The 27,194-nt window shown below is 40.9% G+C and overlaps 1 protein-coding gene across 1 annotated transcript in view; it reads right to left on the bottom strand.

The window, feature by feature from the left end:
• The window catches only part of SND1 (staphylococcal nuclease and tudor domain containing 1), a 497,039-nt gene that overhangs the window by 422,098 nt on the left and 47,747 nt on the right, over positions 1 to 27,194 (bottom strand). Inside the window, exons 3-9 of the mRNA XM_007526286.3 lie at positions 24,873 to 24,993; positions 16,457 to 16,535; positions 12,101 to 12,261; positions 11,318 to 11,409; positions 10,023 to 10,181; positions 8,585 to 8,691; positions 4,709 to 4,799 (exon numbers count right to left, since the gene is read on the bottom strand). Coding sequence (XP_007526348.1) covers positions 4,709 to 4,799; positions 8,585 to 8,691; positions 10,023 to 10,181; positions 11,318 to 11,409; positions 12,101 to 12,261; positions 16,457 to 16,535; positions 24,873 to 24,993 — 810 coding nt within the window. The remainder of the gene's footprint in view (positions 1 to 4,708; positions 4,800 to 8,584; positions 8,692 to 10,022; positions 10,182 to 11,317; positions 11,410 to 12,100; positions 12,262 to 16,456; positions 16,536 to 24,872; positions 24,994 to 27,194) is intronic.

Raw genomic sequence — 27,194 nt, 5'->3', positions numbered from 1 at the left:
AAGACAATAGTCAACCTGATTTACACTGCAGATTTGCTCCACCTGCTAAGACTTGAAAACTGCCAAATCAGGAGTTTCAAGAGGTGATGAAAATAGGGCCCAAAGTTTGGTTTAAAAAATCTATGGAGGAAGGACCGGCGTAAGGATCCCGGTTCAAGCCCCTGGCTCCACACATGCAGGGGGTTCACTTCACAGGCTGTGAAGCAGGTCTGCAGTTGACCATCTTTCTCTCCCCTCTCTGTCTTCCCCTCCTCTCTTGATTTCTCTCTGTCCTATCCAACAATGATGACAACAATAACAACAGTGACGATAAACAACAAGGGCAACAAAAGGGGAAAAAAAATTCTATACCCAACCAAACTCTCAATGAAATGTAATTACAGGAGTGAACAGTCTCTTAAACTAACCACATGAGCACTCTTTTTCCAATAAGCTTGAGAATGTGCACCACCAAAATAAAATATCAAGTCAGAAAAGGAAAATTCTAAGTCTGCAAAGACAATTCTAACCCAAGAGGAAGGTCAAACAAACATAAAACTACCCTAGAATAACAGCGAAGACGTCCAACAATAGCTCTTTAACAGGCAAAAACAGGAACTATTCCAGATGGGTACAGGTCACAGGGCTCCTGGAAATTGTTACTGAAGAGAAAACTAACATAATGAATCAACAGCTTGAGAGGAGGTTTAGATAGACTCTGGGAGCTAAATTAATTAGAAAGCAAAAAATATAAACCTTAAAAAATATATTGACTCTAGGGAAAACAATATAGTGCAGGGAATGAAGAACACTTGTAATAAGCTATATGGCTTGATGTTTATTAGCATATACAGAGGGAACACTGCATACAAATAAACAAAATTATATAGTCATATTAGAAGAATCGGAGAACACATGTACACCCATGTGACTATGAGTACATATTTATATATATATATATTAAATATATATATATATATCTTTAAAAAACCTTATTTGCTATGATGTGAAAGGAATAGATTATACCTAAAATGAAAAATTCAAAAGAGCATTAAGTATTTTATTTTGAGACAGACTGCTCTGAAGTTGAAATTGTCTGCCTCAGCAATGGGGAATAATGGATTATTACTTGTCTTAATTAAAAAAAAACAAACCATAGAATCCTCTACATTTTCATATACTAAAAATTAAAACGTAAAAACTTAAATACTGCATACAAAAGAGAACAAATCAATACTACTCAAAAGGGCTGCCAGTTTTTAGGGAGATAAGGAACTTGTACCAGAACATAAATCAGCTACATCACTAAGAACATTGCTGACGTTTTTTTCTGTAGCAAGCTTTTCCTGATGGAAGAAGCAATGTGTTGATTTACATTCTGGCTCAAACTCTCTATATCATGTCAAGGCACTTTGAGTTAGACTGGTACAGATCAAGGGTCAGCAAACTTTTGTGTAAAGAACAGATAGCAAAATAGTTTAGATGTTGCAGACCGGCCGTCTGATCTGTGTCACCGCTACTCAACTCTGCCATGGTATCAGGAAAACAGCCAGAAACAACATGTAAAGGGATGGGCATGGTGATGTTCCAATATATTCATGACACTGAAACTGAAATTATATAATTTTCAAGTTCCAAAAAATGTCTTTTTCTTTATGTAAAATTCATATTCAACTTGCAGGTCATACGAAGATACACAGTAAGCCAGATTTGGCTCATGGGTCACAGACAGTATAACTGACTTACATTGAAGAAGAAGGAAAAAAAGATCTGTCATAGTAGTTTCATGTGATACGAGTTTTCTTTATCCTGTCCATGCATTTTTCATATTTCAAAAATGAATGATGGGTTAAAAAGACAGCATAATGGTTATGCAAACGGAATCCCGTATCTGAGGCTCTAAGTTCCACGGTTCAATCCCCAGCACCACTATAAACCAGAGCTAAGCAGGGTTCTGGTAAAAATAAATAAATATATCTGAAGATATCACAGAATCATTTTTCTTAAACTTGGTATTCTTTTTTTAAAATTTTTTATTATATTTATTTTCCCTTTTGTTGCCTTTGTTGTTTATTGTTATTGTTATTGATGTCATCGTTGTTGGATAGGACAGAGGGAAATGGAGGAGAGGAAGACAGAGAGAGAGAGAGAGAGAGAAGGAGATAGAGAAAGACAGACACCTGCAGACCTGCTTCACCACTTGTGAAGTGACTCCCCTGCAGGTGGGGAGCCAGGGGCTTGAACAGGGATCCTTACACTGGTCCTTGTGCTTTGCGCCACCTGTGCTTAACCCGCTGCATTACCGCCCAACTCCAAGAATCATTTTTTTCTACCTATAAATACTTGTTCTCTAGACTCTCTAAATGGATATATATGTACATATCCAAATAACCTAAATTCCTGTTTAAGATTCTTCAAGAGACTAGTTAATGTCTCATAAGCTTGTTAGATGATTCTTAGAGACAACCTCATCTATTTTTAACACTGTAATAAAAAAGAGGGGGGGTTGCTGAGATGGAAAGTTAGCATAATGGTTGTGCAAAATGACTTTCATGCCTGAGGCTCTAAAGGTCCCATGGTCAATCCAGAAGTTACTAGTGCTCTGGTATCTATCTCCTGTATCTCTCTTTCACTAATAAATAAACTATCTTAAAAGTGTGGGCTCATGCTGCTCTCTAAAAAAAGAAAACAAAAACAAAAACAGGGTGGGGGTGGAGATTGTTCAAGCCCTGGTCCCCAAATGAAAGGGGAAACCTGTAAAGCAGCACTGCTGGCATCTCTCTGTGTCCATATTCCCCTTTTCTCTCAATTTCTCTCTGCCCTTATCCAATAAATAGTTTAGAAACATTATTGGGGGGGGTGTGGGGTGGGAGGAGGGAAAGGGGCACACTCAGCAAAGCACACATGATATTATGTGCAAGAACCTGACTCAATCTCTTGGCCCCACTTGCAGAGGAAAATGAAGCAGTGCTGCAGGTATTTCTCTTTCTCCTAACTCCCTAATTCTCACCATCCTATTATATAAAGGAGGGGAAAAGTGGCGGGGGAGTAGCCTGGATTTTTAAATGTAGGAAAAGGAACTACAGAGGTGTCATACACCTATACAAAAAGATTCTCATGCATGAGGCTCCAAAGCCTCAGGTTCCATCCCCATACCACAATAAGCCAAGAGTTGAGCAGTACTCTGGTAATAAATAGTTCCTATAGTCAGCTATCCCTTTTCTAGTTACCCATAAAAATAGATCAATCGACATATAGATAGATATACAGACAGATAACTGCAAAGCTGCTGACCTTACTCAGCAATATCTTAGTTACCTACCCCAAAAGACAAAGGCTCAGGAGGCCTGGCAGCAGTGGCATACCGGGTTAAATGCACACTGTACAAAGCACAAAAAATAAAGGCTCAAAATACCTCAAAGCTTTGTTTAGGAACAAATCCAGCTAAAGTTAGGGTGAGAGTGTAGTAGGACTCTCCCAAGTCTCCTCAGTGACACAACTCTGGAGAAAAAAATGGAAATCTAGCCTCATTGTTGAGTGAATGATCTTCATGGGCATAGTAGCCCATGTCCAATTTTCCAAGCTAGTAGGCCCTCACACAGAAACAGATCCATTCCGTTCTGCACCAAGGGTTGAAAGATGGACAGGGAAGTATATCCCTTCGGGGACTACTCCCACTCATGTCCACTAAAATGGTGATAACAGCTTACCTGACAGCAACTTGAAGACTACCTACTAGAAGAGAGAAAGAGGCCACTTGAGCTCTCTGTGACCTATTGCTTTGGGCATAATCATTAAAAAAAAAAAAAAAAAAAAAGGAATGAAGGAGAAATTCAACCAATTCCTCAGAGGCTTCACTAAAATTTTGCCATTCTAACAGAAACTGTTCCAAGTATTACTCAGGCTGACAGTGCCACCTAGTGGCATTCCATCCAAAACTCAGGACCAGATGACACAGGAAACTCCAGGATATGAATATTTAGCCATTTGTTCATAAAGACAGAACTTCCAGCATCTCTTGTCAAAAGTGAAAACAGGTTGAAACACAGAGTTCTGAGAAAGTGGGGATGGTACCAAATAAAAAACAGTATCAAAGCACTAGACTGTGCAACTCAGGAAAACTCTCCAACAGTTCTGCTGATGCAACTGAGTAATTGGTTCAATGGTTCCAGTTTCCTTCAAAGAATTCACCCCAGGACACAGCAATGGAAAATAACTCAGAAAAAAAAAAAAAAAAGCAAACAAAAAGAAATTCATAACCACAAGACCGCTAAGACAAGAAGAAGTAAAACAATGCCATGCACACTTGAACACAGGAAATTTTAAGAGAATGCCCTTTGCAAGACAGACAAAAAAAAATCCTTAGTGGTACAGAGCCTTGGTGCATTGTATATACCCTGTAATGTAACAATCTTGTATTGTGACTAACAGTCACAATTGAAAAAAAGAAAGAAGAAAATCTCTAAAATACAAGACATTTTTCAAGGTGAAGAAGTCCACAACATTAACCTATGAACTTGAAGTTATGGTAACTTAGAGCATGAAATGTAAAGTTATGGTTTCTACAACCCCTGTTATGGACACACAAACATGAACACACATGAATATCGGCACAACACTGTTTTGCTTTGAAATAGTCCAAAAGCCGAGGCATTTGACTATTCAGATTTTTGTGTTATTACTAGTCTGGCAACATCTGATGCAACTCAAAATACTGAGAATGACTCACCTTGGCAACAAACTGCTTGTCCTTTTGGTCCAAATTAGCGGTGGGAGGCACATAGTCTCTCCATATCCTCAGCCTGCGCTCCTTGGCAAATCTGCAACAGAGCAAGGATGCAAATCATTCAAAAAGACTAGGTCAGCACATGAAATCCATCATAGAAGCATCTGTAAAGAAGCTTTCCTTACATCAGACAGGGCACTCAGGATAGTGGCCACCAGTCAAAAAAAAAAAAAACAATGGCCATAAGGAAAAGTACAGCATTTCAGGAAATAAATCAGGAGGCAGGATACACACCTTCACACCTTACAGCGTGTGAGAGGCTCTGGGTTCAATAGCCAGCACCCCATGGGAACACCATGGGCAACCCCAATATCTCCGTCAACCATGGAGTATTGCATGGGTGCCTCTCCTTCTCCTTTCTTTCTTCCCTTCTTTCTTTCTCTGTCATTTCTCTGTCTCTCTCAGATTTAAAAAAGGGAGAGAGGGAGAGAGAGAGAGAGAGAGAAACTGGGAAGGCTGTTCAATCATGTGTGAGGTCCTCGGTTAAAAAAAGAATTTATTTATTTTTTCATTTAAGGAAATATTTTTTCTTCTCTTTTTTTAAAATATGTTTTTATTTATTTTATGTTTTTATAGGATAGAGAAAGAGAAACAGAGAAAGATAGGGAAGATAGTGAAAAAGAGAGACAGAGAGATACCTGCATCATTGCTTCAACATTTGGGAAGTTCCCCCCTACAGGTGGGGCTCAGCAGGCTTGAACCTGGGTCCTCGAGCACCATTACATTACATGTGTGTTCAACCAGGTACACTAACACTCAGTCCCTCTTTTTTTTTTTTTAGACACAAAAATACAGTCACTGAATAAGCCCATGCGGATAGACTGGGGCTCGGGTATGAATGTTTTTGACACTGGGAAGTACAAGTTCGCCTTGACATCAGCTCTTCGGCTAACGCGAAGTGGAATAACTTGCTTTCTTAAATGAGCACAACACAGAATGGATTAGTAAATAGCTTAGGCTTACTCAATTTTCATCTTAATCATTAAAAAAAAAAAAAGTTATCAGCAACCAAAATCCTACATGGGGCAAAGCACAAGGACCAGCTTAAGGAATCCTGTTGGATCCTGGCTCCCCACCTGCAGAGAAGTTTCATAGGCTGTGAAGCAGGTTGCAGATGTCTATCTTTCTCTCCCCCTCTCTGTCTTCCCCTCCTCTCTCAGTTTTTCTCTCTGTCCTATTCAACAAGAATGACAGTAATAGCCACAACAACAATAAAACAACAAGGGCAACAAAAGGAGGGAAAAAATAGCCTCCAGGGGCAGGTACCAAGTCCCAGCAATAACCCTGGAGGCAAAATAAAATTGTACAGACAACAACAAAAAAAAAATCAATCAACAACTGTCTTAAAAATATTTACGGGGGAGTCGGGCTGTAGCGCAGTGGGTTAAGCGCAGGTGGCGCAAAGCACAAGGATCGGCATAAGGATCCCGGTTCTAACCCCGGCTCCCCACCTGCAGGGGAGTCGCTTCACAGGTGGTGAAGCAAGTCTGCAGGTGTCTATCTTTCTCTCCTCCTCTCTGTCTTCCCCTCCTCTCTCCATTTCTCTCTGTCCTATCCAACAACAACAACAACAATAATAACTACAACAATAAAACAACAAGGGCAACAAAAGGGAATAAATAAAATAAATGTTTAAAAAATTTAAAAAATTATATTTACGGGTTGGGGTAGATAGCATAATGGTTACGCAAAGAGACTGTCATGCCTGAGGCTCTGAAGTCCCAGGTTCAATCCCCAGCACCACCATAAGCCAGAGCTGAGCAGTGCTCTGGTGTTAAAAAAAAAAAAAATTAAAAAAAAAGAAAGCCAAAAAAAAAAAATATTTACAAATAAATGGATGGAGGGGAGGAAATCTGTTATTTCTGAAAACCGTATTGCAGTATTTTATCAAATAGATACAATAAAATGAGAAAAGACAAAGCAGCGTGTAGCAGCTGTAAAATACCTGAAATGCTTGGACAGAGAATTTTACAAACAAGGCAAACAGCGCAAATGCAGCATACAAAACAGCAGGCAAGTAATCACATCATACCAAAATATGGTTTGGGTTTCCTCACCTAAATCTGCTTTTTTAATGATCACTCTCTTAAAAACAAACAAACAAAAAACTGTAACTTTCATAAGTGTTATAAAATACTACTATTATACCCACTATCTTCAGAGTGGCAGGAATTCAAGGCATGTAAAAAATTTTCCATAAGTTATGCAAAAAACTTTCACCCCTGAAGTATCAGAGGTCTCAGGGTCAATCCCCTACCCTACCAAAACCAGAACTGAGCAGTGGTCTGGTTTAAAAAAAAAAAAAAAAAAAAAGAAGGGGGAGGGGAAGGGGGTTAGAGAAGGGGGGAGAAAAAAGGAGAGGAGGAGGAGAAAAAGAAAGTGTTACTAACCAACATAACACATTAGAATCGTCAACCAAAAAAAAAAGCATCAGAATAATTAAAGGTTTATGTGACACTATACTTGAAAGGTATATCTTTTAATTGTAAAACTACACAAAAACTAAATGACTGATACAAGCATTTCTTATTTTTGAATCAATCTACCTTCATCAGACAGTCATCAAATGGCGCTGAATAAATTCTACTTTTATTAAAAACCTGCAAATTTTTTTGCTATAGGTACAGAGGGATATAAACTACCTTAAAGGTTGAGGGGGGCTAAAACTCACTCAATTTACATTTTTACATACCTCTTAGCTCAGCTATTTTAGGCAAAAGAGATCAAGTTAAGACCTTTACAGTTTTACAATTGTGAATAAGCCATGGCGCAAGGCTTTAAGAAGAGAACATTTATCAATGCCTAAATGTATCCAGACAAGTGGTGCCTGGGACTATCCTGAGTATCAGCTCTGTTCATTCATCTCTTGACACCTGCTTCATTTTTGTCCACCAATCTTTTCAAGGGTAAATTCACCTGTGCTTGAAGCAACTGACCTTGACACTTCCCACTAACTTTGGGAATAAACTGCTTCTTCATCTGCTTTAATCCAGAAGGCACCTAGCCAAAACCATGTTGTATTAGCACTTATAAAGAAATATACAGGTAAATAAATGAGGACTTTAGGCCTCACAACATCGAATGCTCCTGTTTTAGGACATGCTCTCTTTCCACTCATACACCTGGCTCCAGCATGCCTGCTTGAACATAGGTATTAAGTGATTTCATCAAATGAGCCTCCCTTTACTCCATTCCAAATGCCTGTGACCAGGAATTCAAGTAAGGGTCCTGGAAACAAACAAATAAACAAATACATACATACATACATACATACATACATACATACATACATACATACATGAAAGAAAATTCAGGGAGGGCAGGCAATGGTTGACAGCATACGTTACCTATGCACAAGGACCAAGGTTCAAGACCCCACTCTACATGTGCAGGTAGGGCAGCTTCAAAAGCTGTAACGCTGGTGCTCAGTTGTCTAGTTTTCTCATTTCCTGTCTTCCCCACCGCTCCCAATTTCCCTCTGTCCTATCTAATAATTTTTTTTTTAAATAAAAAGGAAAAAGGGGCAAAATAAATGGCTGCCAGGATCAGTGGATTCATAGTACCGGCACTAAGCCCCAGTAATGACACGAGTGGTAATAAAAAACGGAACAAAATTCACTGAAAAATAGTGAATGAGTATAAATCATCCAGCAATGAACTTGAGTGAAAATAATAAGTAATCCTAAATCAGCCACTCCTATGATATCCTAGCTACTTCTGGAATAATTCTTTAGTAAAATGAAACACTGACAAAGATGGGTAAGAGATCACTAGACTTCTTTCCTTAAAGGTACCTAATAAATCTTTGGCAACCCTTACTTTTCAGCTGCCCTCAGCTTTTCTGCACCACGAGTATAAACTGCAATTGACCAATCCACACAGCGTGCAAAACCTTCCTTCAGGAGCAGCTCTGTGATGTTGCCATTCTGAAAAACAAGGTACAGATTAGATTCTACTGCAAAAGAACCCATTTCTCTAGACATCTGACACAATTAGAGCAGACACAATATTGTCTATCCTGTGTACCAATTAAAAAAAAAATAAGAAAGAACAGTTTCTGTCAATAAGATAGGAGCTACTACCCTGGGACTCACACAACAGCCTTGGCTTCATATTCCAACACCCAGCACAGTAACTTTCACGTAACAGGGGAAGGATAAATGTTAGTGGCAATGAATGGAAATGACATTTCAATAGCTCTTCTTGTGGGGAGAGGAGGATGTTAATCTTTCAGAGAGATTACACCATATTATTGCCTTCCCTAAGATCAGCATTTACTCCCCTTTTCATGGGGGAAAGCGAAAGAACAAGATGAATAAAGAATAACTAAAACTACATTTTTGCCCAGTGAATTACAATTCACATTCTACTGTGACACTGCGCCATCTGGCAGGGCATGAGTTGACAGCTAACACTCCAGAAGAAATAGACATGACCTTGGCACATTCCAAACCAACCCTCCCAGACATCTACAAATGGAAGAATTCTCTAATCAAAAAAGTAACAGTTGTTTATCTGTACTGCATAAAGGTTACAATAATAAAAAGCTGCTTCGGTGTTTCAAAGCAAGGTTTTTTCTTATCTAAAAACAACCCACCTATCAAATTGATAAAGTATGAGATTATAAGAACATTAATCTATTTCTTGCTCAAAAGCAGAGTTAGGAGGTAACTAGATAAAACCTGAAATGCAGAGAATGCTATTTCCATAGCAAGTTTACTTCATCATAGTTCTATAAACATTCCAATTGGCTAACTTTTTTTTTAACATATAAGGTTTACATATAAGCCTTACCAGCCCTAGTCTACTAAATTTCAGTGTTAACCTTTACTGGATGTGGTAACCTTTAAGACTAACAGTTGGGAAAATAAGTAATAGTGCCCCCATCCCCCTTATAAACTTGATTAGCTTTCTAAAAATAAGTTATATAAATTCAGTTAACAGATAACCCTTACCTTACCCTAGGAAAGTCTTCAAAATCAATACATGATCATACCAAGATATTTATTTACTTATGAGAAAGACAGGAGGAGAGAGAAAGGACCAGACATCACTCTAGCACATGTGCTACTGGGTATCAAACTCGAGACCTCATGCTTGAGAGTCCAAAGCTTTACCACTGCACCACCTCCCGGACCACCATACCAAGATATTTAAAGGGCTCGAACACAAAGAAAGAATGAAGCACAAGTGGCATTTCACCAAACCTCACATATATCCCTAACTGAATACCATTCAACCCAAATTGCATACTCACTGGGTGAAGGATGGTACCCAGAATGTTCTGGTTGTGGCAGCTCTCCAGAATGATCTGCACATCCCTCTGAAGTAGTCGAGACTCTGTGAAAAATTTGGCTTCTGCAGCAAAAGGCTCTGGTATTTCACTGCCATCTGCTTCCCGTCGAAAAGTTGGGCACTTGAGGCAAAAGTGAAGCAGGTGAGTAACATGGTTCTCACTGAGTGTAAGTTCCAGTCACTCTCACACCACACTGGTGCCTTATAGCTAAGTCACAGAAGGTCTACACTCAACTTTTTTAAATGCTTTTGAAAACAAGCTGGTAAAAAGTAAAAGAAAAATAACACCTTAAACTTGTTGGTCAAGCAAATAAAATTCAAACTATCGTTGGGAAAGTAATTAGTATTTTAGCTAAAAATTGATACCTTGCCATGAAAAGACTCATCGGTGCATAGGTTTCAACTGCTACTACTTTTTTTTTTTTTCACTGCCAGGATTTTTGACACTATTTTGTACACTATTCCCCAACTCCATGTGGGCTTTTTAATAATGTTTTAGATAGATGGTGCACAACAGAGAGGCAGAGGAAAGAAAGGAGGAGAGGCACCATAGCATTACTTCTTCACCTGTAAAGCATCCCTTTACATGCTATTCCCATGTGGTGTCCAGAGGCTCAAACTTGGGTTTGTGCACATGGTAACATATGCACTCTACCGGATGAACTATCCTTCGGACCCCTGGCAACCATTTTAATTAAAAATGATACTCCAGGAGCAGAGTGCTGATGCAACCTTGCATCTGGCCAAACACATACATTGCCATGTGAAGACATAAGTTTAATCCCCTGGTCCCCACCTGCTGGGAGAAGCTTCACAAGCAGCAGGACAATGCTTCAAGCTCCTCTCTCTCCCTCCCTCTCCTCTATTTCTCTTTGTCTCTCACTATTAAAGAAACAGGAAAAGTATTGGTTTCCAAGCATGGTAAAGTTAGCATGCAGATACCAAGCCTGAACAATAACCCTCAGAGAAGAGAAAAAAAAAAAAAAAGTATTTCACATTAATAGCAACATTTAGTAATCTTCAGAATGTCCCAGCCCTCCTTTCTGGGTTTCAACACACTTTCACTTTCAGCACAATTCACTCCGAAGAGGTCTTGAATATTTAAAAACAAGTTTTCCAATGTTATTTGATCTCATTAGAATCATCCCACTGCAGTCCAGGTGAATAGGACATACTAGAAATAAAGCGGGGCAAAGTCAATGACTGTGTACTTCCATAAACCCTCTGGTCCCCGCACAGCCCCATGTGTGGTCTGACCTTGATCCCAGACAGCATGACTGTCACCAGGTAGTAATCTGGGAGGAGCAGGGCCCGGACCACACTGCCATCCCGCACATGCTCGATGATAGCTGTGTGACAGAACAGAAAGCTTATGTAGTTAGCAAAACCTGTGCCAGGGATAAACAACGCCCAGCCAGTCAGTTCGCCCCCCACACCCCTCAGACAGTCTCCCTCCAAGAAGAAAAAGCACGGCAGGTCCTGTGTGCTCACACAACTTCCTCCTCAAATTACTCCTGGGAGTTAGAGTATATCAACTTTTGTGGCTTCTAAATTTTCTGGGACTTCATGGACCAAACCTAAACTTCTCTATCCTAAAAGGCTAGGAACAGCAAGATCCCAGAAGGGAAAGAAAAAAAAAAAAAATCAGGATTTGACTGAGTCTGTCGTTATATGGAATGTATATGTAGCAAAGCCTATGTGTATGTACTAAGTATGTAAAGGATACACATTTCTAACTCAAAGTTGACAGGAGGGCACTTTAATAGCCATCATACAGAAAACTGGCAGATTCCCCAAGGTACAAAAATTAATTGACCGACCCCAGCTAAGGACTAAGCCCTGCAAATCACATCTGATGCAATACAGTTGAACTGGATTCAAATCCCTTTTCAAAATTGCAAGCTGTGGACTTAGCCTTAGCGATTTCCCACACATGCTAAGTAAATAAAAAAAGGATCTACAAACTTCAAGAAGCTTGAGAGGAAAAAGGAACAAAGGATATCCTCCAGGGTCATTTCTGTCTCTTCCCACCAGGCTCACCGTTGACAGGCTTTTGATGGTGTGAGTCCACAAAATGCCTGGGGTTCTCAATGGTGTACTTGAGGTCTCGAATAGTGTGTGAACCATTCCCCTCACTCCACATCCCTTTCTTAGATGCTTTTGCTTGCTCCTCACAATCTGAAAGGCGGTTCTGCTCGGGACTGGAATATAGAAAACAAATGTGCTTTGGTTAGTGAGTACAACAGAAATTATCAGGCTCATCTTTGATTCGAATCCAGGTTTCCTAAGCATCTCCCAAAGCATTTATTTCAGATCCAAGTCTTGCCATTTCTAGATCCCAGACTTGCTCCCACAAACAACAGATTCAATCCTAAGAGCATTTAATGAAAAGATCCAAAGAAAGCAACATTTTAGTGCTGTCATCATCAATGATAACAAGAGAACATGTTGGTGACTCAGAGGGGAGTCACTCCAGGGGGTACAGCTTCATCTAACCATCCTCAATTCTTGAACAAGAATCCAGGCACTGAACAGCAGGACACAGCACAAGGAAAACTACCAAGAACTACCTTTCTACCCTCTCATCTACAGAAAAGGGCTAGGGATGCAGAGCAAATACTGTTGTTACAGAAAATGTCATCACCTAACTTACATATTCAGTAAGTGAGCTTAGCAAAAGCAGTTTGAAAATCAAAGACTCCTCCTTTATCAAACAAGAAACCAAACTGCATGTGAGAACAGCCCAAAAAAAAAAAAAAAAAAAAAAAACAGTAGAAAGCTAAAAAAACAAAGGCAGAAATGGCTCTTTCTCTGATATGTCTGAGCTAAAATGAACAGTGAATGCTAGTCTTTCTCAAATACCTGGTCTTAAGCAAAGTCTGCACACAGAAAAAGAGTCTCCCCTCTTGATCAGTAGAGATTTCTAATAGGGATCTTGGACCTACAATCTCTCAAACCAGGAGAACTTCAGTTATGATTTTCCTTCCAGAACCTCCTCCCAGAACAAAATTATATCCTCAGGAATTCAAACTTGCAGCTACAATTTCTTTTTTTTTTAAAACTGTAGCTTAAGATATAGAAACAAAGAACCTGGGGGCCGGGTGGTGGTGCACCTGGTTGAGTGCACATGTTGCAATGCGCAAGGACCGAGGTTCGAGCCCCCGGTCCCCACCTGCAGGGGGAAAGCTTTGCAAGTGGTAAAGCAGGGTTGCAGGTGTCTTTCTGTCTCTTTCCCTCTCTATCTCTCCCTTCTGCTCGATTTCTGTCTGTCTCTATCCAATAAATAAATAAAAGATAATAAAAAAATTTAAAAACAAAGAAACAAAGAACCTGATAACATTCGACACTAGGTCAAAATAATTTCGTGGTTAAAAAAACAAAACAACTAGGACTTCAGGGAATTCTTAGTTGAGATAGAAGAATACTGCTTGGGGTTCTTCAAATTTTTCATTCTGGTTGCAAACTAGAATTCCCTAAAATACTGCATTGGTAATTGTACTTGCACTTATCCTTAAGTCACAACTTTGGAATGCTTTCAAATAAATAAACAACACCTAAGGCAAGTAGCATAACATGCTCACACCCCAATAATAGTCTCTACAAAAGAAATCTCTGCAGTCACAAGGGCCACAGCAGTATCAAGTGAATGAATGGGTCCCAATGTCTTCCCCAAAGGAAGTAAGAATGAAAAAAAAGTTCATTTGCGCCTCTGCAAACCCTCTCATTTGGTATAGTTCATGCAAATATTTGTCCAAAGTCTTTTCTACAGCTCCCACAGTCATATAGTGTAACAAGGACTTAATGATTTAAACAGCATCTTTAGCCTCCAAATTAGCAATGCAGCATATCATCTTTTAGAGAGGAAAGTGTTAATTAAAGCCAGCTGCGATCCATTCTGCTACAAGCCAACTCTGTTGAACTTGAACATGATACATGTGTTGATAAGCCTTATATACCTAACACTCATTTTTTAATTTTTTATATTTATTTATTTATTTTCTCTGTTGTTGCCCTTGTTTTTTTTTATTGTTGTTGTAGTTATTATTGTTGTTGTTACTGATGTCATTGTTGTCGGCTAGGACAGAGAGAAATGGAAAGAGGAGGGGAAGACAGAGAGGGGGAGAGAAAGACAGACACCTACAGACCTGCTTCACTGCCTGTGTAGCAACTCCCCCTGCAGGTGGGGAGCTGGGGGCTCTAACCAGGATCCTTGAGCTTCACACCATGTGCACTTAACCCACTGAGATACTACTGCCTGACTCCCCCTAACACTAATTTCTAAGAAGTTCACACTGCCATTAGTTAAACACATTTTATCAACTACTTGGGTATCTATAGATCCACTAGCCAAAACTCCTAAAAGGCTTGAGAGAGATACAAATTTCTCCTGACTTTAAAATTGAACCAATGAGTCCTTGTCAGTTTCCCAAGATTCTAAGCAGCAGATTTTGCTTTGAATTCTAGATAAATCACTTCACTTTATTTTCAGTGCACTTCAACGCAGCTATTAAGAACAATGAACCCACCTTCTCTGACCCATTGTGGATGGAGCTAGAAGAAATTATGTTAAGTGAGCTAAGTCAGAAAGATAAAGATGGAGCGGCTGGGAGGCGGGCGCGAGGGTGGAAAAAAAAAAAAAGAAAAGAAAGATAAAGATGAGTATGGGATGATCCCACTCATCAACAGAAGTTGAGAAAGAAGAACAGAAAGGGAAATTCAAAGCAGGAGTTGACTGAATTTGGAGTAGGGAACCAAAGAAAAAATCCTGGGTGGAGGGTGAGGGTGAATGTTCAGTTTCATGGGGGTTGGGGGGGGGGGATGGGAGAGTCTTTTGGTGGTGGGAATGGTGTTTATGTACACTCCTATCAATTTGCAGTCATATAAATCACTATTTAATTAATATGAGAGGGGAAAAATTGATTGAATATCTCAAACTTTTTAAAGCACAGACTGAGTCTTTTTAATACAAAGGCTGAGTCTTTGATATGTTGACTCTCTTAAAAGCTTAGTCCAGGGAGAACAAAAGCAACTAGTGGCATAGCTATATGCAAACAATGTCAAAGGACATGAAATATGGTGAAGGTGTGTATGATACAGCAAATCCTAACAAAGGGATTCTTCAAAGTTAACCCAACTGCCAAACAATGTGATTATTGCAATAACCATCTATTGTCTTCTTAAACCCTAAGACAACAGGAATCTCCCGCTTCGTTTATAGAACCTATGATTCTCCCAATCCTGGAACCTCTGGGGTGGACAGCTCACTTCCTTGCATGCTTTTCTCAAGTCAGGCCAAATGATATTGCATCCGCTGATTCCAACCTAATCAATGCAACGAGTACCATCTCAGCATGCTTCACCTCAGACTGTGTGCAGAGACATCAGGCATGGATTGCCAACCCTTCACCCTCATCACCATGAAAGGGTGAGACCTTTCCTTTCAGGAGGTTCACTTCCTAACAAAGTCCCAAAACCTAGATATAGGCCAGGTCCCATAAGATAGAGCATATGTTCACATGTATCTATAAATTAGGGCACAATATATACCTGAAAGCAAAAATACATAATAGTCTTTAGTGAGTCAGTATCAAGTTCATATTTTCAGTGCACTTACTCTTTGCACATGGCATGTTGTACAGCAATAGGTTTATTGATTAATTTATAATTTATCTCCTTATTAAAATGTAAATCTGTTCATTACTTTATTATCAGTGCCTAAAGCGCAGTCTAACACATAGTAAATGTTCAATAAGTCTTTTGGGGTTGGGTTTGGATGACTAGATAAATGCTCTAGAGCTAAATCTCTAAGTCAAAACCTATTGGACACTTACAAACACAAAAAATAGAACATCTTGAGAGTCGGACGGCAGCGTAGCGGGTTATGCGCAAGTGGCGCAAGTCCCAGCCTAAGGATCCCGGTTTAAGCCCCCAGCTCCCCACCTGCAGGGACGTTGCTTCACAAGCAGTGAAGCAGGTCTGCAGGTATCTATCTATCTTTCTCTCTCTCTCTGCCTTCCCCTCCTCTCTCCATTTCTCTCTGTCCTAGCCAACAACAACGACATCAATAACAACAACAATAAAACAATGGCAACAAAAAGGAATAAATATTTTAAAAAACAACAAATAAATAGAATAGAACTTCTAGTCATAAAACCTACTCTCAAAGGTTTTATGCACATCAAATGCCACAAACGAGTCCATAATCACTGTCTGGGGCTCAGAATAGTCAACATAAGCAAAAATGCCCTAAATGCTGGAAGATGACCAGAAGTTACACATTTTGTGTGGGGTGTGTGTGTGTGCGTGTTTTTCACTACCCAATAACCTTCCTTGAGTAATCCAGGTCCTCAGAGTGAAAGAAGAAGAAGTCAGGTCAGAAGGATGGCGAATACTTACGTAGTAGCTCTCATGCCTTCTCTCCGGCTGGCCAATCCTTCTGCAACCAGAGACTCTGCAATGTTTTCCCCATTGGTATCTAAGGAGAAAAAAAAAGGGAGGGTGGGTGGGAATAGAAACAAGATTTATATCTGCATCTGATAAGAATGGAGTTCTTAAAAAAAATCATTGTGGGGAGTCGGGTGGTAGCGCAGCGGGTTAAGCGCAGGTGGCGCAAAGAGGAAGAATCCCGGTTTGAGCCCCCAGTTCCCCACCTGCAGGGGCGTCACTTCACAGGCAGTGAAGCAGGTCTGCAGGTGTCTATTTTTCTCTCCCCCTCTGTCTTCCCCTCCTCTCTCCATTTCTCTCTGTCCTATCCAACAATGAAGACATCAATAACAACAACAATATTAACTACAACAATTAAAAAAAAAAGAGGAAACCGTTGTATTGTTATATGGAAAACTGTGAAAAGTTATGCATGTACAGACTATTGCATTTACTGTGGAATGTAAAACACTAATTCCCCAATAAATAAAATTTTAAAAAAGAGGAAATCACATGATTTGCAAAAGGCATTATGCTAAGCGGTACAAATTAGACAATGCAAGACTAATACTGCAGGATCCCACTTGTATATGGAATCTAAAAACAAAACACCAGAATGATGGAAAAAGAGATGGGGGGAGCTATGAAAGAACTGGAGGGAGGGGAGGTTGGCAGCAGTAGCGCATTGGGTTAAGCACACATGGCGCAAGGACCCGCGGAAGGATCCCAGTTCGAGCACCCAGTTCCCCACCTACAGCGGGGTCGCTACACAAGCGCTGAAGCAGGTCTGCAGGTGTCTTTCTCTCCCCCTCTCTATTCTCCCCATCTCTCTCGATTTCTTTCTGTCCTATCCAACAATAACAACTACAGCAATAACAACAATAATAAGAAGCAACAAGGGCAACAAAGGGGAAAAATAGCCTCCAGGAGGAGTGAATTCATAATGCAGGCACTGAGCCCCAGCAATAACCCTGGAGGCAAAAAAATAACTAAATAAAATAAGTAAATAAATAAATAAAAGGGAGGAAGGGGGACAAGAGGTACAAATCCTCAGTTACAAGATAAATAAGTTCTAGGGATATAATGTATATAAAATCATAACTACAGGTAACATTGCTGTAAGTAAAATGTATACTATAAAATATTAAAAGAAAATCCAAAGATAAAACAATCCCCCGCTTCACAGGTGGTGAAGCAGGTCTGCACGTATCTATCTCTCTCTCCCCCTGTCTTCCCTTCCTCTCTCCATTTCTGTTCTATCCAACAACGACGACATCAATAACAACAACAGTAATAACTACAAGAATAAAACAAGGCAACAAAAGGGAATATAAGATGGTTATATAAGATGGCTATATAAGATGGCTTTTAGCTGAGCCTACTGTAGTAATTATTTCATAATAGTTGGAAATCAAAATCAAACCACAATGCGGTGTACCTTAAACTAACACAATGTCAATTATTTCCCAATAAAACGGGGTACAGAAGATGACATTTCAAAGCATTTAAAAGACTAACTGTCGTATGCTTTACATTGGTTTGTCCTAGCCCTCCCCCCGCCAAGAGAATTGGATCAGTCCTGTTAATTTCGCGGGCCTGCTTGGCTCCGCCCCAAGGAACCCCGAGAGAGGGTTCCTGAGTCCGAGAGTTCCTGAGTGCCAGAGTTCGAGAGTGACAGAGTTCCTGAGTTCGAGAGTTTCAGGGTTACAGAGTAAGAGAGAGTTCCAGTGTGCCAGAGTTTCAGGGGGTTCCCGAGTACGAGAGTTCCAGAGTTGGAGAGTTCGTGAGTTCAAGAGGAAGAGAGAGAGGGCCAGAGAGTTCCTGAGTTCGAGAGTTTCAGGGTTACAGAGTAAGAGAGAGTTCGAGAGTGCCAGAGTTTTCAGAGGGTTCCCCAGTAGGAGAGTTCCAGAGTTCCAGAGTTCCAGAGTTCCAGAGTTGGAGAGTTCCTGAGTTCAAGAGTAAGAGGGAGTGCTTGTGCCGCCGCAAAGAGACAGCAGAGTTCTGTTTGGTGATTAGTTTGTCTTAGTTTATGAATCGTTGTTCCTGAATAAAGAAATACAGCTTCCCTGCCCGCCGTTGTCTCCGCGTCTCTGTTACCCGCCCGTGAAGCAAGCCAGCCCGGCCAGAGCCTCCGAATTTTAACAACAAATGGCGCCCACGTGGACCTGACCTGCGCATCTCTCAGATAAGTAAAGACAATTTGGCTACCTATGCACTATGGCCTTCTCTTCTGCTTGTGAAGAGATCTCCAAAGGCCTCTGCTCTTTCTTCACGAGACTGTTTTGCTGTTTCTGGAACATTTATCTCTGGACCACTCTGTGGTTTCCACTCGCTCGGGCGAACTCAGAACAGCCAGCGGGAATAGCCAGCGGGAGGGAGGCGAGGCGCGGAGCTGCTATTTCCACCTGGTTAAACAGCCAGCCAGCCGGCTGCGCCCAGACAACCCCGCGCACCGCGCCCGCAGCCCCGCAGCCCGCAGCCCGCAGGAGGCCGACGCCAGCACACAAGAGCCCCTGGAGCCCGAGGCCAACACGCAAGAGCCCGAGGCCAACACGCAAGAGCCCGAGGCCAGCCCACAGGAGCTGGCTTTCCACCGCGTGGCGCAGGGCACTGGACGCGTGATCCCTCCACGCTGCTCGGTCACTGCAAACAGGGCAGCAGACATGGCAGGGCCATGGGGCAGGGCCGCGGCAGCCTATCATGGCCGCCACCCCTGGGCACCTAGGCCCACGCCTTCTACAAAACTGGCCTGCCTGCCCTCTTTCTATGAATTCTGGAACCATCCCGGGTCTCCCGGACCCCTGGGCTCCCTGCCGAAACTGGGCACACGAGATCTCCAGCTGCCAGTCCGGTCTGAAGACAGACAAGCTGGAGTACGCAGAGACTTGTGCAGAGATCGCAACCTGCAATTCCTAGAAGTGAAGCTGCGCAGGAATGGAGCTGCACGGGAAGCCACCTCCGAATGGTGACCCCCCCAACCACTAAGACAGTACAGATTTAAATTCGTGTTTAAAATGACATGTCTTCGTAACAAAGGTTTCTCTCCTCGTGTATTAATGACCATGTTTATGTGTATGTTTAAAGTTTGGTAAATAGTAGCTTTAAGGCTAAATTCTTACTAGTCAAAGTTAAATGAAAAAGGTTTTCAACGTAATTCTCATAAAGATAAAAATTAACTTACATTTAAAGTCTGAGGTAAAAATTAGTTAACAATCAATATATTTTAACTAAGTTGGTCTAAACAAAAGGTTAAATAGACTTGTTGATGTGTAAAACTCTCCATTACCTTCTCTATTAGAAATGGTAGAATTGTCGTATGCTTTACATTGGTTTGTCCTAGCCCTCCCCCCGCCAAGAGAATTGGATCAGTCCTGTTAATTTTGCGGGCCTGCTTGGCCCCGCCCCAAGGAACCCCGAGAGAGGGTTCCTGAGTCCGAGAGTTCCTGAGTGCCAGAGTTCGAGAGTGACAGAGTTCCTGAGTTCCTGAGTTCGAGAGTTTCAGGGTTACAGAGTAAGAGAGAGTTCCACAGTGGAAGAGTTTCAGAGGGTTCCCGAGTACGAGAGTTCATGAGTTCCAGAGTAAGAGACGGTTCCTGAGTTCCAGAGTAAGGGAGAGTGCCTGTGCCGCCGCAAAGAGACAGCGGAGTTCTGTTTGGTGATTAGTTTGTCTTAGTTTATGAATCGTTGTTCCTGAATAAAGAAATACAGCTTCCCTGCCCAGCCGTTGTCTCTGCATCTCTGTTACCCGCCCGTGAAGCTAACCCGCCCGGCAAGAGCCTACAAAAATTTTAACAACAACTAACAATATAATAATGCCCATAATCACCAAATAATTGTCAAACACATAATAGAAACTGGAAAAAAAAAATTAAAAGTAAGTCCCTACATTCTGGACAACTAGACAAATCTATTTAGGATCACCTATTACATTTTACAGCCGCCAAGTCCAATTCTTCTCAGAATGTCCTGTTAACTGTTCTAAGAGATGATACAAGCCACACCATTTGATAAAGACTTTCTCCTGCTCTCACAGAGATACACAGTAGAGTGTCTAGATTTCTAATCTGTCACATAGCAGCCTTCAGAGCAGGCAAAAAAAATGAAGTTAAACATAACACCCAACCTGATTAGGTCCTGCCTGGGCACTTGAAACATTAATTGCATTTCCATGGTACTGAAAAAGCTTTTAGGCTCTCTACATTCTCTTAAATCTCTGCTTGTCAAGTTAAAACAATAAAGGAAGACATCTAAAAGGAAATCGCCATATAAAAAATCTTTAATATGGCAGAGAACAAGTTCCTAGGTAAACTGAAACACGGCTGTCTAGCTGATAGGTAATGTCAGCACGGAATAAAATTGTGTATGAGTTATAGTCAGGTTACTGTACACTGACATCTGCAAGTAATAATAAGTACATTTAGTACCCAGCCCCCCTAAACCAACTCTGAATGCCTTGCCATTAGTAATGCACACATTTCTACACTGGCAAACTAGAAGCCTTGTCTCCTACCAAGAAAAGCTGAGATGAATGATATTTACAGAAAAAAGCTCAGGTCCTAAAAGTCATATGAACCTTCCCACTGAGGTTACTACTGAAGCTAGATTGACACACATGGTCCAAGAAGGATTCAGAGGACCTAGTGGGGGTTGTATTGTTATATGGGAAACTGGAGAATGTTATGCATGTACAAACTATTGTACTTACTGTTGAATGTAAAACATTAATTCCCCAATAAAAAAATTTAAAAAATAAAAAAAAGAAATGTTAAAAAAAAAAAAAGATTGACACACACACAGCTGTCTCTCATTAGTAAATATACACTGCTCCCCCCCCCCCCCCCAGAGGAAAAGGAATCCCAAAGAGTGGAAAGTCTAAAGGTGGGGCTAGACCTGGTTACACCTGGTTAAGTACATACATTACAGTGCACAACGAACCTAGTTCAAACCCCTGCTCCCCACCTACAGGGGGAAAACTTCACAACGCAGGGATGAAGGTGTCTCTCTCTCATTCCTTCTCTCTATCTCCCCCATCCCTCTCAATTTCTCTATGTCTATCCAAAAAAAAGAAGAAGAAGAGGGGGAAAAAAAAGAAAGTCAAAAGGTTAAATTTAGCAATTCCAAAGGAAAATGAGGCAAAGAATGCAGACAGGAAATAAGCACTGTGAGCAGCCATAAAACCAACCTATTTTCTTGGCAGAGTACTCTGAAATGGCCATTGGCAGGTCTCCTAAAATCTAAGTTTTGATTGCTCCTTCAAAGCAGAGAAAAAATACCTTTTCTTGGGCTGAATTCCCAAAGAAGGTGACAAAATGTGATGGGCTGAATACTTGAAAATAGAGAAACTGTGGGGAAAAGACCTAATAATTCCTGGGTTCTTGTGCATTATGTGTGCTTAGCTGGATGTGCTATCACCTGACACTAAGACCTAATAGCTTTATACTAATCAAGGTTTATACTTCAGGGAATCATCTGGTTGAGTGTACCTGCTGTAATGTGCAAGGACCTGACATCAAACCCCTAGTCCCCACCTGCAAGGGGAAAGCTTCACAAACACTGAAGCAGATTTCTCTAACCCTCTCTCTACCACTTCCTTCCCTCTCTATTTCTGCCTGTCTCTGTCAAACAAATATTTTAAAAAAAAAAAAAAGTTTAAGGATAATGGTAAACATCAGCTTTTCTTACCATAAACTAGCTGCCCATTTTAGTTGAAGGCCAAGGCTATTAAAATAGACTCTTTGGGGAGTCAGGTGGTAGCGCAGTGGGTTAAGGGCATGTGGCATGAAGCGCAAGGATCCTGGTTCAAGCCCCCGGCTCCCCACCTGCAGGGGGGTCGCTTCACAGGCAGTGAAACAGTTCTGCAGGTGTTTCTCTTTCTCTCCCCCTCTGTCTTCCCCTCCTCTCTCCATTTCTCTCTGTCCTATCCAACAATGACAACATCAACAACAACAATAACTACAGCAACAATAAAAAAACAACAAGGGGAACAAAAGGGAAAATAAATAAATATTTAAAAAATAGACTCTGATGTGTTCCTTCATAACAGTATCTAGGCCTCAAATTTTCTATAATCCAGGGAGGTTTTTTTAAGGAGTAACAGAAAACTGACCAACTATTATGGAACTGGAATTTTTCATATAGCAAAATCCTTGAACAAATGCCCTCACTTCAATTTATCTTTCATTACTTTTAACCATCCAGTAATAATTCTTGCATATTTTATTTCTTCCTATATTAATTCTAAATCAGAAGCAAATTTATTTCTCTTTTTTAAAATAGCTCCAAATACTACTATAGTTTTCCATGCAATCAAGAAACAAGACAGAGTGCAGGGATAGATAGCATAATGGTTATGCAAAGAGACTCTCACGCTTGAAGCACCAAGGTCCAGTGTTCAATCCCTTGCACCACCACATAAACCAGAGCTGAGCATCGCTCTGAGTGAAGAAGAAAAAAAAAGGACAGAGGTTAGGAGATTGCTTACCTGGCAAAGCACATGTCTTAGTGTGTATGAGGTCTTAAGACAGAGCCCCAACACCACATGGAGGCAGGTGAACAGCACCAGAAGACCATGGAAAGCTGTCTACTGTGATGTCTCTACTGTCTCTCATTCTAGTAAAAAATTGAAAGAATGAAAAGGTGGATCAAGGCGGTAACTCAGCAGTATCCACTCAACATGCAGGAGGCCTTGGGCTTATTCTCCTTTGTTGCATTACAAAGGTGGGGGGGCATACCTGGACAAGTGCACGTTATCAAATGGCAAGAACCCAGGCTCAAGCCCCATATCTCAACCTAAAGAGAAGCTTCACAAGAGGTAAAGCAGTGCTACAGGTATCTTACACACACACACACACACACACACATACTCTTTCCTCTCAATTTCTGTCTCTATCAGAAGATAATAATAACAGTAATGGTGATGATGATGATGATGATACTGATACTGATAATAATAATAATGACCACCAGTAGTGGATTCATAGTGTAGGCAGCAAGGCCCAGCGATAATCCTGGTAGAATTTTTAAAAAAATATTTAAAGCTGTTGGCAATTTGGAGGCTGAAAACAGTGTTTCTATCTCTGAGCAAATTAGAAAAGATGTTTCCAAGGTCATACCCAACTAAATGACCTATGCAATCAAAATCAGAATTTTAAGAAATTGTTAGCCTTGCTTATACCCTATTTGCTTACTTACAGCTTGCTAACTATCCAAGTAAAATACACTATTAGAGTAGGTCAGGTCAAAGTTTATTTTATTAATGAGTCACAGGTAACTTAGAAAACAACACTCCCCTCTGCTTCCCCAGAGAACCATCCTACTAGGGAAAGAGAGAGGCAGGCTGGGAGTATGGATCGACCAGAAGCCAGACCTTCCACCTTCTGCATCCCACAATGATCTTGGGACCATACTCCCAGAGGGATAAAGAATAGGAATCCTATCAGGGGAGGGGATGGGATATGGAGATGTGGTGATGGGAATTGTGTAGAGTTGTACCCCTCTTATCCTACGATTTTTATAATGTCTCCTTTTTTAAATAAATTTTAAAAATTTAAGAAAATAGAAAGAAAACAATGCTCCCAAAATAATTCTGGGTGAGCACAACTGTCTGTTTATCTTACTGCCTTATGAAGATGAGTCAACCAATTCTCTCAATGTCCTATTTCAATTTAAACCGGATTCATCAGTCTTATTCTCCACCTAATCCAAAAGTGACCAAAAGACCTAATATCCCACAAGACATATGGCACAGTTGAAAAACAAGCATATGTGTGCACATGTAGATATATGTATTCAGTACATATCCCATGTCACAGTTAAGTGTTTCACATATATGACCTCCTTAAACATTCTCGATAAGTTGTAAATCAAGAGGTAGAGACATATAAATGTTATAAGGGATTCTAAATCTAAACAACTCTAATACCTGTGTTCCTCTCATTCTGTTCTAAAAATGGATGGCTTATAATAAATAAGTACCACAGGTCCTAAACAACTCTTTCTTTCCTAAAGAGAGTACTCAGGAGGAGAAGAAAAGCCACAAAGGGAAAAAAAAAAGATGCAACAGGAAATCTATAAGAATTCAATTAGTACTATGACTTAGAAGCATAAAACCACTGAGTTCTAAGAGCTGTTGACCTAAATACAGAGATGACTTGTACTGTAGACACCTAAAAACAGACCAGGAGGGTAGGCCCCGGAGTAAACAGTGAGCAGGAATATCAAAGGCAGTCTTCAGCACCTACACATCATGAGCTCCCACTGCCAAAGCACTTCAAATAAGACCTGCAGCCAAAGATCCTGGAGCTGCCTGGAGCAGAACTCACACTGGCCTGCTGCCAAATGTAAACTGATCTTGGGAAAAGCTTCGGAAGACTCAGAGGGTGCTACTCACCTTTTCCAAGATAGATCATGCCATACTCCCGCCCTTGGGGAGTCTTATTTTCTATCGTGAAGCAGACTTCCTTCCCAATCAGTTTCTTTCGAAGGAACTCTCGAGCAGGAAATGCCCAGGCCTGAGAGACAAAACACAAGGATCACTGCTTAGTTTTGGACTACAACTGACATTCCAGTAACTTCATTCCTTCAACATTCTGACCCTCTACTAGGCCCTGAGAATACAAAAGTGAAATGCACAAAACACAGGCCATCCAATTAGGGGGCTCTTGAAATGGAGAGTCTAATAGTCGGTTTAACTAGGACAAACCCTAAGAACAGGTCTCATGGTTTTCCAGAGACTGGCAGAAGTATTATGCCCCCATCATTTGGGGAGTAGTTATTGTCAATAATTTTATAGCACTATGTACCTGCTACTACTCTAAATCTTTATATTAATCTACCCACTCCTGAATGACAAGTCCAGCCTCCAGAACTTACCTAGCCAAAGGGAAGTCATAAATAACAACTACCACCTTCATTTGTCTACTGCCTTCCAGTTTACAAAGCTCTTTCACTAGCTCTTAAACTAGACTGAAAGCAGTTTGAGGAACTGCTGGAATAAGAGAAGGTTCTGGCACTATCATTATTTCAGAGGGTGCTCCCTGCTCAAGTAAGGGCCTTGCATATGTCCTTTCTGTCATCTTCTTAAAGCATAGCAACAGAGTTGACGAGGGAAAGGAATTATTCTTCCCAAAACATCTCTTCTCTTTCTGCTCTAGTCTGAATCTGCACCAGTGGGATCCTCTACTGGTCTCAGGATCTTAAGGAATAACAGATGCTGGCAATGAATCATCTTAATAAGGTGTTTCTTCCCTCTCACCCATCAAAGACCCTGAACAAGCAGTGAGCTACAGATCCACACGGTGGGATCCATATGACCTCAGCATAATGTACAAACGGGTGGTTTTTGCTTTATCCACCCCCCCCCCCAAACACACACACACACAGCACACCACTTCTAGAATGGCAAAGAAAAAGGAAGATGTTTCCTGTCAGTCAGTGGCTGCTATTCAAGTACATCTGGGTTTACTGTCTGAACTTGACAGTGCCCCAAGTTCCCTTTAACAGAAAAAGAAGGGGTAAGTGTTCAAGCAGGGTAGAAGCTCATGTGCTTCCAACCTAAAAAATGCAAAGCGGGAAAGGGAATCATGGTACACCTCAACCTATGTTTTACTGGAACCACAGACCTCAGGCCACAGGTAGTAAAAGCATAAGCACACATCCATAGCCTGTGACAACTATTTCATGGGGTTAGCCAACAAGGTTCTATAAAGGAAAGAGACTCATATGACTTCCCAGAAAGCTATCAAAAAGTGTGTTAGTGTGCCAGCTCACTAAGCTGGTTGGTATCCGCAAAGCCATCCTGTTATACAACATTCACTATGAATGGTTCTTGGAAAAACTGGTCCTGCTTAGGTGCTCTCAAAGTCACAAAAATAATATTGTTTTCCTAAATATCTGGAAAAGCTCTAACAAAACAAGTACCTCCCCTAAAGGAAGCCAAGGTGTTGATAAAAATTTCTTTATCCAGGGTCAGATCACAAGGAAATACCTAACCCCTGTGGGGAAACCTTCAATTTCTACCAACTAGGCAGAATTACTAAAAGCTTTTAAAGGTTTGCTGAAGGAGCATATATTTCACAGTTAGTCAGTCACAGAGCAGTAAGAGGAAGTCACAATGGAGGTCTGGCAAAGAGTATGTGCTATACCTAATCTTGTAAGGAATCATTTTGTTTCTGTAACCTCCCTTTCTTAAACTCGCCTCAAGTTGTATTTCATACAGGGTTGCGACAAATCCAGTAACTGGACAGAACATTAACTAAGAAGAAAAGCCATCAAGAGACTTAGGAAAGCAAATGACCACATCAATCCTCACAAGGACAATAGAGCTCTCCAGGAGAAAGCCTGGTCAAAGTGCTCTCCCAGGACAGCCAGCAGAAGGCTACCCCAGCAAACCCTCTCACAACAACTCTAACAGCCAAACAGTAGGGAGCTTGGCTCAAAGCATTTATCTAACAAGGTCCAGAATGGCCTAATAGGAAGAGTAACTGTGGTCTGTCCAAATAATGTCCCATAGCTCCATCTAAGAAGTAAATAGCCTTTAAAGACTCAAAACTCCTTCTTCCCTTTATAACACTCAACATCAGGCAATTACATCAGGCACTCCCCAAACCTAATCAAGGTCCAGCTGTCTGAAACTATGAAATGTAATTTTCAAATTCCAATCTTGCCTATGGACCAGGTAGAACCTTTGAAATAAGATTAAAATTTCTAACAG

The sequence above is a fragment of the Erinaceus europaeus genome, chromosome 8 (assembly GCF_950295315.1).
Source record: "Erinaceus europaeus chromosome 8, mEriEur2.1, whole genome shotgun sequence".
Lineage (NCBI taxonomy): Eukaryota > Metazoa > Chordata > Mammalia > Eulipotyphla > Erinaceidae > Erinaceus > Erinaceus europaeus.
This window is presented reverse-complemented; position numbering and strand designations above follow the sequence as displayed.